The sequence below is a fragment of the Podarcis vaucheri genome (genome assembly GCF_965113315.1).
Source record: "Podarcis vaucheri genome assembly, chromosome: 5".
NCBI classification, from domain to species: Eukaryota; Metazoa; Chordata; class Lepidosauria; order Squamata; family Lacertidae; genus Podarcis; species Podarcis vaucheri.
The window spans coordinates 97,541,654-97,562,624 of record NC_138763.1 but is presented as its reverse complement, the minus strand read 5'-3'; the positions used below and the strand labels follow the sequence as shown (position 1 = coordinate 97,562,624).

At 43.3% G+C, this 20,971-nt stretch overlaps 1 protein-coding gene across 2 annotated transcripts; it reads right to left on the bottom strand.

Annotated features, from left to right (window-relative positions):
• Positions 1-1,593: 1,593 nt before the first annotated feature.
• On the bottom strand, positions 1,594-20,940 carry NUFIP1 (nuclear FMR1 interacting protein 1). Of its 2 annotated transcripts, none has more exons than XM_082223177.1 (10): positions 20,765-20,940; positions 16,714-16,805; positions 14,869-14,973; positions 14,045-14,107; positions 13,573-13,649; positions 10,297-10,389; positions 8,326-8,567; positions 6,618-6,752; positions 5,905-6,140; positions 1,594-2,746 (listed from the first exon to the last, which is right to left on the bottom strand). In XM_082223177.1, the coding sequence occupies exons 1-10, from the start codon at positions 20,922-20,924 to the stop codon at positions 2,414-2,416; spliced, it is 1,536 nt and encodes a 511-aa protein (XP_082079303.1). In that variant the 5' UTR covers positions 20,925-20,940; the 3' UTR covers positions 1,594-2,413. The 2 variants fall into 2 exon arrangements, with proteins under 2 accessions (XP_082079303.1, XP_082079304.1); XM_082223178.1 differs by having other exon boundaries at positions 16,714-16,783.
• Positions 20,941-20,971: the final 31 nt, after the last annotated feature.

Here is a 20,971-nt window from a genome sequence, read left to right as displayed (position 1 = left end):
TGTGTTTTCCATCCCTTCTGACAAGGCCACAAGAAGAAAACTTCCTGGTTTAACCAAAGCAGATTTTGGTATTGCATCTTAATTGTGAATTCTGCTTGGCTGAAACAAGCTTGACCCTGGCACAATAGGTGGGTGTGGGAACAATTTTGCACCTAGCCTTATTATCCTGTATATAGCTGGAAATCAAAGAGTACAGTACTGTGACTCCAACCGTGATGTCAAACATAATAGGAAGAATTCTATCACCAGGCAGGGTCCCAGACTTGAGATTTCGTTTAAAAATCCTTTAAAGTCTTGAGGTCTTCTAGGAAGAACATTATGAAGCAAAATGTAGAGATAACTTTCCCAGTGATTTCTGTGAAATGAACCAGCCTGGTTGCTCCCACCAGCCAGTGAATGAAGTCGTAACTGTGACAGATGTGAGTTCTTGGATTCCAGACCATTGGAAGCCCTGGGGTCCTAAAGAGTTGGTGTTTTCCTTTCTCCTTTAATGCACATTTCCTGTTGCAGACCTAATCTTCTCTGTAAATTTCCCCTTTCCCCCAGCAACCAGGATGCATTTTTCTTGTGGTGGGTTCATTTGAGATCAGTTATTTTCTTCAAACACTATTCCACAATAAATGTGGGTGGATGCTAAATGCAAATTGTGAAAACCTTCCAAGGGGCTTAAGCAAATCTGTGCAGGACCTAAAGCAATTCATTGTACCTTTTAGTACCATGGTATACATGTCTACTCATACATTTCTTTGTATTTGATAGGGCTTACTCCCAGGTAAGTGGGTACACAGGACAGTAGCCTAGGCTTTGGTTTAGTGTTGGTATTGGGGGAAAACTGGGTTCTTGTCTCTTTAACAGCTATATGGTAGAAATTCGACAGGTTAAGCCTTTTCTAGTATGTAAATTCAATTATGCAAAAAAACTTCACTGGTTCACATTGTCTGCAGACATTTTATTACATGTGTCGTCCCTGATTTATTTTTGCACCCTCCATTCCCACCTGGACACAAATATGCATATGACACAAAACATATGTAACTTTTATACAGATCTTTTCTTTGTGTGTCAGGAGGTCAAATTCATAAACAGTGTGCTGGGGCCAGAAAATCTTTTTGGCACCAATGAGTGTGTGTGAATGAGAAATGCATGTTTGTGGGCTAGTCATTTTATTTCAGGAGGCCTTTGGCCTGCTAGTCTTCTTAATTTTTGATCCTCTTGGTTCCTGTAGCACTGCTGACAATGAACCATCTGGATAAAGATTTTAAAGAAATGCAGTGGAAATGTGCACAATTTCTAAGTTTATTCCTGCTACTTTTAGACTAATTTTGCAGTGCAATGGAGAATTACTTCCACTTCTTTTTGAGAGTACACCTTTCTTCCACATTAATTCACATGTCAAAAATAACCCAGTGTTTTTCACTATGCCATTCCAACCCCTCGTAGTGGCTCTACTGTATCATGGACTGCCTTAACCGAAAGGAAAACCAAATTTCCAAATCAAACTAGGATAAATAGAGAGTGAGTCACTGCAATTACACACAATTTCAATGTATTATTTAAAATCCAATATAAAATGTCTGCTTTTCCAATACCAAGTTGTCAAATTCCGCACCAACAGTTTATTAAGTGTTAATGTATTACATTTGTAGGACAAAAGTGGGAGCGTGGGAAGGAATACAGTACATATTTTTGTAAAAAACATACTTTTAATCCAAGCAACTTGATGCATATTGCTCCACTAATAATTAAAAATATAAAGCTTTTTCAAATTGTACCACATTGCTGGGGACAACCGTAATAAAAATAAAACAATCCAAACTGGTCAGAGGCAGGTAGGGAGATAACGTGTCCTTCAGCCTGCTGCTCAAGACAACAAAACTAGTGTTAAGATTGGATAAATATTTGCAAGGCTAATTTTTAATGTTCCATCTTTCTGATACTTCAGAAATTAAGATACTCTAGGGGCCACATTGGGCACAATAGTGGCAGCCACATTTCATGAGTATCACGTTCATGTATAAAATGGGAGGATGAGATGGGGGCATGTCTAATATTAACATCGAAAGAGCACAGAGGGGAGGAAAGCCAAACCCTCTTCCTGCCTTCCCTTCCCACAATCTGTCTCCATGGCTGTTACACTTTGTGGAGGGAGAAAAGTGCCTGAGACCATAGGGCAACAACAATGAATGTTGCTGTCATGTCTATAATAGAAATCACATGAATATTGATTTAATGCAGTTAATGTCCATTTAAACTCCTCAGGCATAAAAATAAAACCCTCAAGGGGGAAAAATCTACAAGATCAAAATAGTAACAGGATGGATGTCGATGTAGGGTTTACATTTAGTTCTGTCAAAATATTTTGAGCTCCTATATAATTTGCTGACTTTCAGAAAGAATCCCAAAATAGGTCTGGTTATGCAGAACTATCAAGTTTGTTTTCTTTACAGTGTATTTCTGTGGTTTCCCAAATCTCCTCATCAACAGCGTAAGCTTGTGCTGTGCAGGATACAGATGCCTCCTTACTTTGACCTACAAGTAATTTATTCTGCTCTGCTAATTTATTGTCAAAACTATGAGAGCTGTTAGATTCAGTTTGCCTGCCTTTCGTATCTTGAGAAGTCTGTCCAGTCTCCATGCATGCTCTTGAATCAGTCTGTGAGTAGAGTCCAAAGATATCATTTTGGAGAATATAGCGAATGCACTGCAGAATCACATTCCTTTCATGCCGTATGTCCTTTGCTAATAGCTAGAAGGAGAAAGAGAGAATGAGGCATATTCCTGCAAACATTCTATGCAAACAGAACTGCTTACACAGCGATACAATTATGGAGTAATCAGCAAATGGGTTTCCAATATATATTTGGTTTCTTGTCTCTGCTAAAATCCAGGCAGAAATATATACCTCAGACATTTTATAAAAACTGGAACTATGGATTAATCACTCTGATCGGATGCCCCCCCCCCATTTATTGTGGGACTTGAGACTCAACTATGAAACTGTGATGAACTAGAGAAATAATCTGCCTGCTGGCGAAAATATTATAAAACTAATGCCCGTGAAAGGAGAACCATGGCATGACTTTTGGAGCTCAAGAACCATCCCAGTAAGATAGCATCCTCCTAAGGAAGTCACCCCATGATGAGGGACATGTATTTATTGAAAATATTTAATAATAAATAATAATAATAAATTTTATTTATATCCCGCCCTCCCCAGCCGAAGCTGGGCTCAGGGCGGCTAACAACAATCAAAATAACTCAACATTCTAAAACATTCATTATAAAATTAATTAAATCAAATTAAAATCAAATTAATGGCAACCATCAAGCAAAATTTTGTGCAGATTGCCAGAGGAGGGGGTCAGGCTGCGCCCTGACAAAAGGCCTGGTGGAACAGCTCTGTCTTGCAGGCCCTGCGGAAGGATGTCAAGTCCTGCAGGGCCCTAGTCCTTTGCTATGCAGCCACTGAAAGGCCCAAACTGAAACGGGAATGACTAACGTGGCAAATATTCTCACTTCTGCACCCACTTTAGGCAGTTTCCAGACACTGAAACAGGCCCTATAGCTGGTTTTCCTTAGCCCAAACACAAGTAAACTTATAAAAATGGATATAATATAATTGCAGAGCTGAACGGGACCACAAGGGTCATCTAGTCAAACCCCCTGCAATGCAGGAATCTTTTCCCAATGCGCTTGAACCCATGACCTTGAGCTTAAGAGTCTTTTGCTCTACCAATTGAACCATCTCAGCCATAGAAGGCATCTTTCTATTTTAGGATATGTGAGGGGGCCCCCAAACTTTTTGGGCTCAGAGGTAAAGGTAAAGGACTCCTGGATGGTTAAGTCCAGTAAAGGCGACTCTGGGGTTGTGGCGCTCATCTCGCTTTCAGGGCAAGGGAGCCGGCATTTGTCCACAGACAGCTTTCCGAGTCGTGGCCAGCAGGACTAAACTGCTTCTGGAACAACGGAAGACAGTGACTGAAACCAGAGCGCACCGAAACGCTGTTTACCTTCCTGCCACAGTGTTACCTATTTATCTACTTGAACTGGTGTGCTTTCGAACTGCTAGGACAGAGCAACGGGAGCTCACCGTTGGGGATTTGAACCTTCAACCTTCTGACCGGCAATCCCAAGAAGCTCAGTGGTTTAGACCACAGCGCCACCTGCATCCCACTCAGAGGTACACATGAAAGCTAAGGAAATGTGATGGGCACCATGTAATATGAGGTCTGGTGTAGTCCAGGGGTCAGCAACCTTTTTCAGCTGTGGGCCGGTCCACTGTCCCTCAGAACATGTGGTGGGCCGGACTATATTTTGAAGAAGAAAAAAAAGAACAAATTCCTATGCCCCACAAATAACCCAGAGATGCATTTTAAATAAAAGCACATGTTCTAATTATGTAAAAACACCAGGCAGGCCCCACAAATAACCTAGAGATGCATTTTAAATCAAAGGACACATTCTACTCATGTAAGAACACACTGATTCCCGGACCATCCGCGGGCCGGACTGAGAAGATAATACCACAATCATATAATTGAGTTCTTGCAGGCCTTAAAACTCTATGGGAGCGTGATATAGGCATTGATACGAATGAAATTAATGGAAAAACTTACGTCTTCTATCTAAACCATACAAACTGGTGTTTACCTATGTGAAGATATTACACAGGCAACACTGCACACCAGTACAATTATCTCACATGACTTCAGGGTTGGCATTTGATTGCTGGCACAGATTTGGTGCCAGGGTGACATACATCCATTTATGGCGGGAGTGTCCATTTGTTCAAAATTTTTGGACTGAGGTATATTAGGAGATGGCTAGGATTATTGAGACTGCTATTCAAATGATGCTGCAATTATGATTTACAATTTCCTTTTAGGCACAATAATACCTGGAATCTGGAGCACTGAGAAAATAACACATAACCCAGAACATTCCTACACCAGGAATTTATCCCTGATATTACTGCAAATGATTTGCAAAGTTCTTTGCCTGTAACAATGAATGAAATGTGGACCTCATAACTGATTTAGAAAAATAATAATACTCTATTGATCTCATTCAACTGTTAATAGTAATTGAGTGCTATAATGTGACAAAACAAATATTCTTTGATATACATCCCCTAATTGTACTTTTTTTTGTATAAGTCAATAAAATCTTAAATTAAAAGAACATAATTTCACAATGAAAGAACATTCACCAACTACTATTCAATCTGACAGTTACCAACTCAGACCTTTATTTTCTCACTCTCCTGTAACAAGTGGAGATAGCTTTGGTCAGCTAATGCTTAACTGAAGGGGATAAACTGTGTGGCCAGAATTAGTACGGAACTCACTATGGACACATGGTTGCAACTGACAGAGAACACAATGGGAAGAAATATACCCATGTCCTCACATTCAAGGACCCTGCAAATGATGAATCTATGCTTAAAGCAGTAAATATTTTAACAAACTGATGTTTTTTAGTTATTTGTCTTTAAAGGTTTACAGGAATCTTTGTTTTTGATGCAATAGACCCAGTGACCTGTCTGCTTCTTCCTCCAGTATTAATTCAATTGTCTTATTCCATCTCTTAGATAGCCTAACTGCACTTCTCATTTAATGGCAAGCCAATTTTTTCTCACATATTAAGTTTAGATGGATTTAGGATATGATGGATAAAAGGTATTGGGAAGCTTGTTTGGCACTGCCAGCAGAAGAGAAGATCTCCATGCATATCTTTGTCACTGTTTTGGAACAAACATAGCAGGTGATCAAGCAGCACTTTAATTTGCCTTGACTAAGCCTGCAGGACCTGACAAAGCTACCTAACCTCTTACAGCACCAGCCTACAATCACAAACACACAATATTCTATTTACTAAGTAGAAAATACTAGAAGGGCAGTTTACCATTTCCAGCAGAGTTGGATGACGGCGTGGTAATTCAGAAAGTGATTTCCTCTGTCTGTTCAGACTCCTGGAATGTACTGCATGTGAATCCAGCCTCCCCGGTGCTGCGTCTACATAATTAGCAGATTCTTTATGGCCTGTGTCTTTAAAGCTCTGGGAGATGCTTGAAGATGGAGGGGCACTTCTGAGAGATGTCTTGTTTTCATGAAACACTTTTGCTGCGGTCTTGATTGGTTCTATTTTTTAAAAAGAACAAGCGGTAAAATAAGTAGTGCTGAAAGAATTGATTGGGTCAGGCAACTGATTACTGCACAAGACAGATTCAAACTGAAATTACTTAAGAAATGATATGGAATGTTAAGAGCACTGTGCACAAATAGTATGTCTGTATCACTTAAACCACAGCACAATTATGATTTAGAAAAGGGTTTCCCAAACTTGGGTCTCCAGCTGCTTTTGGAATACAACCCCCATAATCCTCGACCACTGGTCCTGCTAGCTAGGGCTGATGGGAGTTGTGGTCCAAAATCAGCTGGAGACCCAAGTTTGAGAAACCCTGATTTAGAGCATTAATGCAATAGCCTCTGTTCATTTAGTCACCTACCAGCCCTATAAATAGCAGGGCATCACTAACGAGCCACATATTCCATAACTGCACCTTTACTGCTAACTGTATATACATAGTTCAGCTTAGCTTAAATTAAACAGCTTACCCTCTTGTTCACTCTCACTTTCCGACATGCTGCCATAGTTGGCCACTAGTGAGCTCAGAGCTGAGGTCACCTGCTTTGGAACAACAGTCATCGCCAAAGCTGCATTTTTCTCAGTGCACCCCTCTTTGTCTGAATCTGGAAGGAGGCAGAAAAATTGCATCATTATCTGTCAGCAGGGCCTACAGCCAGCTCCAGGCTTCACCAAACTGACCCTCTGTGCCAGGTATAGCTACTCCCTCACACCCACCACAGAAACTTTATGCCCTATTCACAGATGTGTACCCATCTACACTGCAACAATAAAGGGCTCTGAAAACTTGATACAGCCAATTCTAAATTGAACAAGCAAATTAAAGACATTTATTCAATGCAAGCAGATGACCGACTGTAATGCTCTGCATAGTTTTGGATGCAGAAGTTTTCAGTAGTGCTGGGGATGAGCAAACCTGTGTGCTGTCAGCTCCTCATATATACCTAGTTTTTTTCCAGCCATAAATCACACTCTGATAAAGAGTAACTAAATGGTAAAATACTTCTCTTCCATTGTGAGACAAAAATATTTGAACAATTAAAGGTAAGGAGACCCCTGACCATTAGGTCCAGTCGTGGCTGACTCTGGGGTTGCGGCGCTCATCTCGCTTTATTGGCCAAGGGAGCCGGCGTACAGCTTCCAGGTCATGTGGCCAGCATGACTAAGCCACTTCTGGCGAAGAAGAGCAGCCACGTAAATGCCGTTTACCTTCCCGCCGGAGCAGTACCTCTTTATCTACTTGTACTTTGACGTGCTTTCGAACTGCTAGGTTGGCAGGAGATTTGAACAATTACACAACACCAAGAGAGATTCCTTTTACCCCCGTGGGTGTTATCTGTGTAAACAGATGAGAAGCTCTCTGGAAGTGGCATCCCCCTAGAGAACTTGGACTATTTACCTGAAGGAAGACTTAGCAGAATGGGCTTTCGCCCCAAATACTTCAGCTTTAAGCTCAGTACTGGAGACAGAAAAGCCAACAACAAAAGTGATTTGCAATGAGCAACCAGATGCAAATCTGAGGCCCCAATCTGGCCCATGAAGCCACTCTCTAGTGGTCTCTGACAAAGTTAGGGCTTTTCTGCATCCAGAGTCAGAGAGGAACCAGTCTAGCCTCCTTTATGGGCTGCATAGCCCCCTCTTCTTCCTGTGTGCTTTAGATAAACAGATAAAACAGAACTTACTAAAAACCTCTTCAGGATCCTCCTGGCTAGTGGCCAGGGAACTGGCAAGTTGAAGGAGGCTAATATCAACCCTAAGAACTTCACAAGTGGTGGCAACTGCTCCAGAATCCTGCTCGGAGCAGTTTTGGGGAACCAGTGGATTGGGGTAAACCCACTGAGTGCAGTTATTGCAAAAAAGGGGGGTATGCAAATAAACCTTCTTTATCTCTCCATGATCATCAGTAGTACCAGGGCCAACTCACTAATTTGACCAATTCCAACCCTGGGGAGAGCAGCAGGGGCCTTATGCTGGCTGAGGGAAACTGGGCTTGACTTCTGCTTAGCGAAGTCCCTCAACAAAAACAAGTTATTCACTTGGCAGGTTTGGGGGGGGGGGCGTGGAGTCACTTCTACCTTCACAACCCTCTCGCCTACATTTGTCTAAGGGCAGTTCTCTTACTGCTTTCTGTTGAACATTTAATTACGTGAAGAAACAAAACTCAGGGAAATGCCTCACCAGGATCGTTTCTGGCCAGAATGCTAAGGGGATCTACATCTCTCATAGAGGTATCTGCTTCTCCAGAAAGCTCTTTTCCAAATTCCTTCTCGGTCCCATGGTTATTTGGACCAGTCACAGCTGCAGCAGGAGCCTTCAAGGGATGATTAGATTTGTTCCAGCAGCCATTTGTCTGCCTTCTTTCTTTTCCTCGTTGCCGAGAAGCCACAGCTTGAGGAGGTTTCCACATTCCTTTCATCTTGCTGGAAGAGAAAAATGCATAAATGTTTGTTCCAGGTCATTTCCTGTCTCAGCCATGACACAGATGTTGCTCCCCACATATATTCTTATATACGGGTGATTCCCAAATCATTCATTTATACCTCAGCATTACCTAGATATCAAAAGTTTGGGAAACACTGTGTTGGGTATTGAGAGAATCAGGATAGCTTTCCCCCAGTCTTGTTTACAATCTGGACCAAGTGCCTTGCTGTTATAGAAGTGTAGAGTTGGAAAGGATCTCAAAGCTCATACAGCAGGAATCACAACTAAAGAATCCCTCACAGACGACCAGCCATCCTGTGTAAAAAACCTCCAAGGAAGGAAAGGCCAACAGCTTCAGAGGAAATCCGTTCCACTGTCAAACAGCTCTTACTGTCAGAAGATTCTTCCTAAAATTTAGGCAAATCTCCTTTTCTTACTTATTTAATTTGTGCACCACCCTTCATCCATGGATCTCTTTCTTGTAATTTGGATCTATTGGTTCAGTTCCCACTCTCTAGAGCAGGGGTCAGCAACCTTTTTCAGCTGTGGGCCGGTCCACTGTCCCTCAGACCTTGGGGGGGGGCCGGACTATATTTTGAAAAAGGAAAAAATGAACGAATTTTTATGCCCCACAAATAGCCCAGAGATGCATTTTAAATAAAAGTGCACATTCTACTCATGTAAAAACACGCTGATTCCTGGACTGTCCGTGGGCCGGATTTAGAAGGCGATTGGGCCGGATCCAGCCCGGGGCCTTAGTTTGCCTACCCATGCTCTAGAGCAGCAGAAAACAAGCTTGCTCCATCTTCCATGGGACGTCCCTTCAGGTATTTGAAGATGGCTACCATACTGGGGACGCGGGTGGCGCTGTGGGTTAAACCACAGAGCGTAGGACTTGCCGATCAGAAGGTCGGCGGTTTGAAGCCCCACGACGGGGTGAGCTCCCGTTGCTCGGTCCCTGCTCCTGCCAACCTAGCAGTTCGAAAGCACGTCAAAGTGCAAGTAGATAAATAGGTACCACTCTGGCGGGAAGGTAAACGGTGTTTCCATGCGCTGCTCTGGTTCGCCAGAAGCGGCTTAGTCATGCTGGCCACATGACCCAGAAGCTGTATGCCGGCTCCCTCGGCCAGTAAAGCGAGATGAGCGCCGCAACCCCAGAGTCGGCCACGACTGGACCTAATGGTCAGGGGTCATCTTTACGTTTACCTTTACCATACTGTCAGAGAGGTTGTAGAATGAAAATTGAAATGTGTGTCAGAAGGGATGGGCAAGTGACTGGAACGTGAAGGTTGTATTTGCAGAAGAACCATGGGAGAAGGATGGAGGGACAATCATGTGGGAGCTGCTACTAACAACTGCCGAGGAACGAGGAGGGAAGGAAAGATAAGCTGCTATGCCTTGTGATAAAACCAGTAGAAGCCTAATTTTATAGGTCTGCTGGTATAAACTTAGCAATTGCACAAATGCCGGTGGCGATGGCTAATCCCACGCTTAGGCAAGCTTGGTCACTGCACACATCTAGACCAGAGAATAGATTGAAAGTGCTCAATATAATTAGATATGTACCAGGCTGGGACTGGACTAATTCCTGGGTGCAGACTTTCTGGAAATCTCATCTACACTGTTCTGAACATATTAGAGAAAATGAATTAATCTTTAATAAATGATAAGGAAAGAGAAAGAGTCCATCTTTGATGGTACTAACAACACACACACACACACACTTACCCAAACTGAAGTGTTTTCAGTACTCCTCCTCTTTGCTCCTTTTCCACCTCCAATGCTTTCTTCTTTTCAATATTTGCCAAAGTAGGAAAATTTCTAGAGCAACGTACATATGAAGTCTTATTAATACATCTATGGCACTGAAGTGTTTCGCAAGCCTTAATCGCAACATTCCTAGCAAGAATTGGGGGCTGGGAAGATCCAGTGCTTTCAACATTGTGGGCTGGCAGGCAAATCACTTGTCTTCCATGGCTAAAGGCTGGTGTGTTCCTAGCCTAGGCCATCAACTAGGGAGCGGAAGAATGGGAGTGTGACTCCTCCAGGCCCTGACATCCGTAAGAGCCCAGCACACAAGAGATATGCTATTACTGCTATTACTATTACTGCCACAGGCACCCCTTTCTCCTGCCTGGAGAAAGCTGGGGCTGGCTAGCTGCTGTTTTCAACTGTTGTAGGGCCTGGGGCGGGGTTGAATCCCTGCCTGTGGCCAGAGCGTGGTTTTGTAGCACCTGCATCATAAGTTGTTCTGCGGTTGTTATTTTACATATAATTTTACTGCAATTCTTTTTACAATAAATACAATGGCTTTCCTTGTTCTCAACCCTTTGTAGAAAACCATGTGCATCACATGCGATACAGCAAATATTTCTCAGTATACAGTGGTGCCTCGCAAGACGAAAAGAATCCGTTCTGTGATTCTCTTCGTCTAGCGGTTTTTTCGTCTTGCGAAGCAAGCCCATTGAAGGATTAGCGGATTAGCGCTATTAGCGGCTTATCTGCTGATCGGATCAGCTGATAAGCGGCTAAGCAGCTTAGAAAAAGGGGGGAGGGGAAAAAACCAGCAGGAACTCGCAAGACATTGTCGTCTTGCGAAGCAAGCCCATAGGAAATTCGTTTTGCGAAGTACCTCCAAAACGGAAAACTCTTTCGTCTAGCGAGTTTTCCGTCTTGCGAGGCATTCGTCTTGCGGGGCACCACTGTAACTGCTGATCCATTCACTTGCACACCTTAATTTGGTTGTCAGCATCCATCTATCTCGAAAGACAAAGGAGTGCGCCTCAAAGTAATAATAATAAAAAGAATTTTATTATTTATACCCCGCTGGGTAAAAGGGCAAAGTCAAACTGCTCTGCCTGCAGAGACCTGTAACATATGAAAGATATACAGGAACACCAAATTTTTATGACACTATCTTCTGTTGTTAGCCTCCTAGTTATATGCCTATGGTACAGTATATTTCACAGTCCTGTATGGAGTAGCCCACCCTTGCTTTCCTGTGCTTAGCCACAGACTATTGCTAGCATCCTTGAAGCTAATTTTCTTCTGTAGGAATTTGTTTAGGATCCGCAACGGACAGCAATATTCTGGTATAATCCCTTGCTTCTGAAATAATTCCATGCAAATCCAGCCAGAATTAATGCACACCAGGACACCATAAATCGGGGGGAAAGTTTCCCTTGCCCTATACTCCCTTTAGCATTTTTGCGGCATTTCATCATTATGTAGTACCTTTTCAACAGGGTATGTGCCACCTGTGTGCTGATTTCCGCACTAATTTTCTGACCCTAAACTGATATAGTATGGATAGGTTGCTTCTGCACAGCTTGTCATCTGGCTTGTTGGGTTTCTGAATCCAAGAGTTTTCCCCAAACTATTTTTCACTCTAGTGTATCTCCATAGAAATCTGACTGCAATAATGAGTAAATGGAAGACGTTGCTCCCTTTGCTCCCCAAGACTGGATTCAGGAGTTATGCTAGTAAGGGATCTTAGTGACCCATTCACACATTTCTAGCTGCCTTTGCGACCTGAGGTTATAACAGCCAATTCAGTCGGTGCTCCCTACATTTTTCTGGTTATCTGAGCTACACTGATTGGTTGCCTCTTAGTTAAGAGCCTATAGAGTTCTCAAAACTCCTAACCTGAAAACTATTCATGATGTGTGAATTGTGGGGAACTTGGCAATAAAGATGGCGTTGTTTTAATACCCGAAGAGTTTTCACAAAAGACGAGCACGCAAGCCACTTTACTAGCAAGTTTTTGCGAGGCAGAAATGGAATAGCTCTCACTGTGGGTTCACCAGGTGGGATCTCCATCGATGCCCTTGATATATTCAGATTCCCAAGAACACTAAAAAAAGCACTACTTTTAATACTGATCACATTTGGCTACTGCCTCACCTTCAAGTCATTTTATTTGTCTCTCTCTGTGACAACCAGGCATTTCAATAACCATTCCCTTTCATGTGGGAGCTGTTTCCCCCACACACACACACATGCACGCCCATGCAGTTCCTCCCTCAATTAATTAGTTAATATTTAAATATTTTATTTCCTTTGGGAAATTATCCACTGATCAAATAAATAGAGGTAACAAACAGCTTACTCCCAGCCTTGCTCCTACAATTTTTAATTTATTATTCTACATCACTTTGGGATAATAATAATAATAAATTTTTATTTATACCCTGCCCTCCCCAGCCAAGACCGGGCTCAGGGCGGCTAACAAGCAATAATAAAAACAAGTTGATTAAAATACAATTTAAAAGATTAAAATACAACATTAAAACATTAGGGTGCAATCTCTTTATAGGAGGAGAAAGGAAAAAGAAAGAGGGGGAGGGAATCAAACTGATTCTAAGCCAAAGGCCAGGTGGAACAACTCTGTCTTACAGCCCTGCGGAAAGAAATCAGATCCCTCAGGGCCCTGGTCTCATGAGAAAGAGCGTTCCACCAGGCCGGAGCCAGTGTTGAGAAGGCCCTGGCTTTGCTTGAAGCTAATCTAACTTCCTTAGGGCCCGGGACCTCTAGGGCGTTGCTATTTATGGACCTTAAGGTCCTCCATGGGGCATACCAGGATCTGTGCTATGAAATAAAATATAGAGAGAGCTTGAGTCAGTCCTACTGTAAACATAGCAAATGTGTGTGGAGGGATTCACATGGGTTATAAGAGAACCCCTTGAGGAAGTCAAGAAATTTGGGAAAGGTAGACAGCAATACAGGAGTGGGCACAGGCCTCCCATTCCTAACCTCGAAAGGTGCCTGCACAACCAAGCCAAGAGAGGGAGGAACACAGCTCTGTTATGCCTTGCAGAGCTTTATAGCTCACTATCAAATGGATGGAGTCAATAATACGTTCTAAACTAAGATGGAAGAACAGAGCACTGCTCAGCAGCAGCCATGACAAAGAAGGGGAAGGGGAGGAATAAGAGAAAGTTGCAAATAAGGTATTTTTTTGGAGGGGAATCATTTTCAGTCTCATCTGGAGCCACATCTACTCACTTTCTTCTATCCTCCCTCCATTTAGCAATTTCATCCGGAGTATCTAACTTGATTTGTTTGGCACCAGGTGAATGCATCTGCGGAGGGGGAAGGGGGAAAAACATTGTGAATTACGGGTGTTTATAGTCTTTTGAAAACTATGTTTTTAGTGAAAGACTAAACAGAAAAAAGGGGACAAACAGTGACAAAAATAAACCCAAATTCAACAGCACAACCCCTGAAAAACAGCATTACTAAGAACAAACAAGACCAACCAGCTGATCCAAGGGCTAAACAGAGTGAAAATTGTAGATGGGAGGGTCATTCCAATTGGCATAAAGGGCCTGCTCCTCACCACAACTGTCTAATTTAACAAACCAGCATTGATTTTTATAGTTCAAAGCGGAAAAGAATAGTTTCCTTTTCCTTGCAGTTCAACAATTCTACAATTCATTTAAAATCAGATTTCAAGCTGACCTAGGGAAATACCTACATTTTTCCAGTGAATCTGAACCAATTTTTCATGTGCACTAAAAGTGCAGCCATCTTCTGTACACTGAAAGAAAGAAAAGTAGCACCCACTTTTAGAACTGGGTTGTGTTTGCATGCCTAATTAGCAAAGGGATCAACAATAATGACAAGCTGCAGTTGCGGCTGAACCTCCTGCTTTTTGTCCACCTCTCACTTATATTTTTCTTCCTCTGCCTTTACCTTATCTGCTTCTTTAGCTGTTGTTGCCACTGGCCTATTGCTTATTTCACCAAGGGCCTTTATTTCCCCTGCGAGGGACACAGCTGCTTTACCCTAGACCTGATTAAGGCTATGCAACACAGAGGAAGACATTTATTCTGAGTTCTGACTATTTTAGGATAAACTGAACCCTAGTGTTCCCTCTAGATTTTCAAATGATTCCTTGCAACCATATAACTAGCAACTGAGTATTAGAATAATTTTTGTACATTTCAGAGAAACCTGAAAGTTCCTTCCAGTTTTATACCCTTTCAGGAACACAGACAGCAGCTTTATATTGAGCCAGGCCACTGACTAGTTTAGCATTGTCTTCACTTTCCACGGTTACAGACAGGGGTATTCCCAGCCCTATACAATTTGAATGATTTACACCTAGGAAATTTTGACATTGCATGCAGTTGAATGAAACAATCCTAGCTGCATGAGACAATCCATGTCAGCATTCCATGATCCCATGACAGCATAACTGAAGAAGCGCTAAGCTAGGTAACTAATGAACTCAAGAAATCATGCTATTAATTAATTGCCAACCAAAAGAGAGAAATCTACCCAACGATTAAAACATACCTGCCTGTGCTGAGAGACATGTTCTTCATATTTCTCCTTGTTTTTAAAGCCACGATCACATGTATCACAATAATGAGTATAAACTGGTTCTTTTCGCTTCCTATTCTGCAAACAGAGCAGGGAAACATTAACTATAATCACTTACAATTCTATTTATCCTGACCAACACAGTAATTGTCAGGAGCCGTTCCACTTATGCAAAATATTGTATCAGATACAGGTGCTAAATCTAGTCAGTCAATTTGCAGAGCCTACCTAAAAACTGCATTTAATCTCACAGACACAGACACTGCATTCAGACATGACAATAAATCATGGCTTATCACTGGAGGAACTAGAGCTGTGTGTCTTCAACATTTTGCTGACAACATGCTCCAAAACTCTGGATGACCCCCACTCAATGTTTTCATGTAGATGTTAAGCATTGTGTGGGGTTAAGACTGAACCACAAGGAACCCCACACTGAAAGGCCCATGGGGCTGAACAACATGACCCAAACATTACCCTCTGGAAATGATCGTCCAAGTAGGACTGGAACCACTGCAGAACAATGCTTACAATTGGGATGAAGTATTGTGTTTCAGGGTATTTTAACTTTTATAGCTAAAAGAATGACGGTGACGTGACTGAAAGAATGGAGCATTAAATGTCCCAGATTCAAATTTCAGGTTAGCTGTGGACTGAATAGTACTGACTTGTGTTCTATGTGGCAAGCAAGTTTGCCACATATACCACTAGGGTCCGCAGCAGGACATACACAAACATGCAGTGGATGTTTACTGTGGAGCTTGTTGATATTATTTAAATTTTTAAAAAGCTCAGCTTACATTTTCCATTTGAATTTTCTGTTCTGCATTTATAATGGAACTATTTTATCTATTTATCAATGTGATTTTTAAAACAGAATTAGGATTGCTTTTTATATATGGAAGTTTTTAATTGTTTTCACAGTTGTTTATGGTTGTAACTTTGTGCTGTTTTATACTTCTATAATTTGTTTTATAATTTAGTTTTCACTTCCATTTTTTATTGCAATCTCCTTATTGTTATGCCAAAGGAAGAGAAGGGATGGAAGAGCCCAAGGTCTGATGCAACTAGTTCCTCAAATAAGCCATGATTTATTGTCATGTCTGAATACATCTAACTTCTCTTTTCTATGCTCTGGTAACCTCTAGGTTAGAATACGACGACACGTTAAACGAAGGGCTGCCTCTGAAGACGGTTTGGAAACTTCAGGTGGTGCAGAATTCAGCGGTCAGGTTGCTCACTAGGGCTAGGTGGTCCAAACATGTTAAAACCAATCCTGGCCCAACTACACAGGCTGCCTATTAAATTTCTCAGCCTCATTCAAAGTGTTGGTTTTTACCTACAAAGTCTCATATGGCTCAGGACAGCCATAACTCAAAGACCTCCTCTCCTCATATGAAGTGACCTGCACCACACAATCATCAGCTGAAGCCCTTCTTCATGTGGCCCCTCCACAAGAGGTCCAGAGGGTGGCAACACAAGAACAGGCCTTTTCTACGGTAGCTCCCCATTTATGGAATGCTCCTCCCAGGGAGCATTGTGCCATCATTACATATCCTCTGATCAGGCCTCTGGCTGATTAAGCAATCTACAGCCTTTTAAATGTGTTTGTGGGAGCAGGGTTTATAGCTTTTCTTGTTTGCTTTTGTTATTTTATATTAAGTAATTTGTGTTTTCATTTTATATTTTTATGCTCTAAGCTGCCCTATGATCTTCGGATGAAGAGTGCTATATAAACTTCATAAATAATATATGAAATAATAAATATGTCCAAAGGTTGACATCAGAATTTATTAACCCTAATTTACAATTAAATACCTTCTGTCTGCCATTCCTGCCTTGACAGGATCCAGCACGTGGCATTCCAGCTTGTTCCATTTGCCATTCTCTATCAAAATGGAAATTTCTGCCTTTAATTAAAAATCAAAATAGTTACTGATTAGCCATTAGGACACTGCAATTTGTGTATGAGGTAAAATTACTTATAAACACAACTAAATAGTTAAAACTGCCAGACTAGGGTCCCATCTTCATTACCCATTTAGAGCAGGATCATACCACTTTAAAAACAATCATGGCTTCCCCCAAAGAATCATGGTGACAATAGTTTGTTAAAGGGGTTGAGAGTTGTTAGGAGACTCCCCATGCCCCTCACAGAGCTACAGTTCTCAGACTGAACAATCCCTCTTCCTAGGGAACTCTTCTATCCCAGGCCATTTGCTGAATGTTATTCTTCTGCTCAAGGGATGCAGGTGGCGCTGTGGGTTAAACCACAGAGCCTAGGACTTGCCGATCAGAAGGTCGGCGATTCAAATCCCTGCAACGGGGTGAGCTCCCGTTGCTCGGGCCCTGCTCCTGCCAACCTAGCAGTTCGAAAGCACGTCAAAGTGCAAGTAGATAAATAGGTACCGCTCCAGCGGGAAGGTAAACAGCGTTTCCATGCGCTGCTCTGGTTCACCAGAAGCGGCTTAGTCATGCTGGCCACATGACCCGGAAGCTGTACGCCGGCTCTCTCGGCTAATAAAGCAAGATGAGCACCACAACCCCAGAGTCGGCCACGACTGGACCTAATTGTCAGGGGTCCCTTTACCTTTATTCTTCTGCTACAACCAAGTGATAAAACTAGCAAGCTAATTTGGCATGTTTGCGCTTTATGCTCCAGTGCTAATATATGAAAAGTCTGATCACATGGATCTGAAACCAGGCCCCATAATTACTTCCCACACCAGCATCTGGCACCCCCAGGGAAACATGGGGTCATCACTGGCAGAAACCTTGTGGTATAACAATGTGGTGAATTTCATTTAACTGGAACATGAAGTATGAAGAATTTAAACAGGCAATGACTGATTAATAAGCATTCAAAAGACATGTGATCATGCATGTGCGCACAGGTAACCAAAAATATAATGAAAAGTGCATAACAGAGCAGGATGCACTTATATGCGCTCTGCTGACATGTGGGGGCCAGGAACTGAACCCCCGCAAAATAGTTGTCAACTGTACAATCAGATTAGAACATGAAAAGCAGCCCTGCTGATTTCAAATTGTTTAAATTGCTGTTTTAACTCCTAACTGTCCAATGTGCTTGGCTTTACTGTGCTTTTTATACGTGGATGCTTATTTAAATGTTTCAGTGAAATGGTTTTATTCTGCATTGGACTGGAGATGGGAAAGTACAGTGGTGCCCTGCAAGACAAATGCCTCGCAAGACGGAAAACTCGCTAGACGAAAGAGTTTTCCGTTTTGGAGGTGCTTCGCAAAACGAATTTCCTATGGGCTTGCTTCGCTTGCGAGTTCCTGCTGGTTTTTTTTCCCTCCCCCCTTTTTCTAAGCCGCTAAGCCGCTTATCAGCTGATCCGATCAGCAGATAAGCCGCTAAAAGCGCTAATAGCGCTAATCCGCTAATGGGCTTGCTTCGCAAGACGAAAAAACCGCTAGATGAAGAGAATCACAGAACGGATTCTTTTCGTCTTGCGAGGCACCACTGTAGATTATTTGGAAGAGGGGCTGTGAGAAGAGGGAGGGAGGGGCAGTAGACATATAATTCTAGGAGCAGTTCCTCCTATATAATGGCGGGGGGGGGGAGGGTCCCAGACCTTTCCAAAGCAGCCTTCCAATGCTCATTACATAAGAATGGAATACTCACAAATGGAACCAAGAAAACTTGAGAATATAGGTGTCAAAAAACAACATCAGCAAAGCAACACCCCCAACTCCTCCTCGATTCCCTTCCCACACCAGCCATGCCTGCCAGCCTTTCTCTCTCTCTCTCTTTGCTTAAACACACTCCTTCTATTCTTTCAGTTCTTCACTTCTGAAATAATGGGGTGGGGTGATGAAGGAAGAAGTTGGGGGGGAGGGCAGTGCCTTTTTACATATAAGCCAAACAATCTATAGCTTAGGGGCCCCAAAAAAAATTTAAAGGGAAAAAATGGATGTACATTTCCAAAATATAAGATAAAAAACAAATAAAATAAAACCTACATACAAAAACAGTGTTTTGTGTTGCGTTGGCTCCTATGATGTAAGTAATGGTCCCCACTTGCCAGCCTGCTCCCTAAAATACCACTGGTTTGCTCATTTCTATATATAGGGTGCCTACAGAGTCCCATGGACTGCAAGAAGATCAAACCTCTCCATTCTGAAGGAAATCAGCCCTGAGTGCTCACTGGAAAGGCAGATCCTGAAGGTGAGACTCCAGTACTTTGGCCACCTCATGAGAAGACCCCCTGGAAAAGACCCTGATGTTGGGAAAGATGGAGGGCACAAGGAGAAGACAGAGGACAAGATGGTTGGACAGTGTTCTCAAATTTACTAACATGAGTTTGACCAAACTGCGGGAGGCAGTGGAAGACAGGAGTGCCTGGCGTGCTCTAGTCCAGGGGGTCACGAAGAGTCGGACATGACTAAACAACAACAACATGCTGCATGGACTGGTGGCATGGCAACATGTGCAAATGGCTTTAGATATCCATTAGGTCCATAAATTCAACAAAAAAACCAGCGACAATTTGTTGTTGATAAAGCACAGCTGTACATATAAAGGGCCCTGTTACCTCCAGTAGCTTAGGGCCTCGTCAAACCTAATTCCGGCCCTGGGGGAGGGACACACGCCAACCCGCCCTTCTCCTATTTGCCAAGGACGAAATGAATCCGATGAATATTGCAGCTCTATACTAGGGCTTGATGGCAGAAAGTGAGGAGGAATTAAAGAACCTTTTAATGAGGGTCAAAGAGGAGAGTGCAAAATATGGTCTGAAGCTCAACATCAAAAAAATGAAGATCATGGCCACTGGTCCCATCACCTCCTGGCAAATAGAAGGGGAAGAAATGGAGGCAGTGAGAGATTCTACTTTTTGGGCTCCATGATTACTGCAGATGGTGACAGCAGCCACAAAATTAAAAGACACCTGCTTCTTGGGAGGAAAGCAATGACAATCCTAGACAGCATCTTAAAAAGCAGAGACATCACCTTGCCAACGAAGGTCTGTATAGTTAAAGCTATGGTTTTCCCAGTAGTGATGTATGGAAGTGAGAGCTGGACCATAAAGAAGGCTCATTGCCGAAGAATTGATGCTTTTGTATTATGGTGTTGGAGGAGACTCTTGAGAGTCCCATGGACTGCAAGAAGATCAAACCTCTCCATTCTTAAGGAAATCAGCCCTGAGTGCTCACTGGAAGGACAGATCGTGAAGCTGAGGCTCCAAGACTTTGGCCACCTCATGAGAAGAGAAGACTCCCTGGAAAAGACCCTGATGCTGGGAAAGATGGAGGGCACAAGGAGAAGGGGACGACAGAGGACGAGATGGTTGGACAGTGTTCTCGAAGCTACCAGCATGAGTTTGACCAAACTGCGGGAGGCAGTGGAAGACAGGAGTGCCTGGCGTGCTCTGGTCCAGGGGTTCACGAAGAGTCGGACACGACTAAAAGACTAAACAACAACAAAATACAGTGGTACCTCAGGTTAAGTACTTAATTCGTTCCGGAGGTCCTTACTTAACCTGAAGCACCACTTTAGCTAATGGGGCCTCCTGCTTCCGCCGCGCCGCTGGAGCACAATTTCTGTTCTCATCCTGAAGCAAAGTTCTTAACCTGAAGCACTTTTTCTGGGTTAGCGGAGTCTGTAACCTGAAGCGTATGTAACCCAAGGTACCACTGTACTCGGGCTCCGTGGCTCCGCAATCCTGGCTGATCCAGAGCTACGCTGCGGAGTTTCCACGAGGCGGACGGGGAAGCCCTGAGACCTCGGGCGCCGCGACTAGCAAGGCCCACCCCCGAAGCCAGGCGCAAGATAGCGCCGAGCGGAGCAAGGCCGTCACGAGGCGGCGAGTTCCGCACGTGCGAGGCCGGCCGAAGGGCGACGCACCTGGCGGCTGGGACCAAGGAGGAGGCCACGGCCCCGGAGGAGGAGGAGGGGAAGGAAGCCAGTGGCCTTGCGAGGCCCAGTCAGGAAAAGGCGGCGGCGGCGGCGGCACCCGCCACACGGACGCATCCATCGCCTCAGCAACTCCAACGGCGCGCAGCATGGAGGAAGCTGCGCGGCGCACCGGAAACTACGTCACCTCGGGACCGC

Bases quoted from the DNA above. Each gene is read 5' to 3' on its own strand.
- NUFIP1 (XM_082223177.1), bottom strand. From the start codon at position 20,924: ATGCTGCGCGCCGTTGGAGTTGCTGAGGCGATGGATGCGTCCGTGTGG. The intron at 14,108-14,868 runs GTATGTTTTAAT...TCTTTCTTTCAG, and splicing joins ATGTCTCTCAGCACAGGCAG to TGTACAGAAGATGGCTGCAC. The intron at 13,650-14,044 runs GTAGGTATTTCC...CCCCCTCCGCAG, and splicing joins TTCAGATTCACTGGAAAAAT to ATGCATTCACCTGGTGCCAA.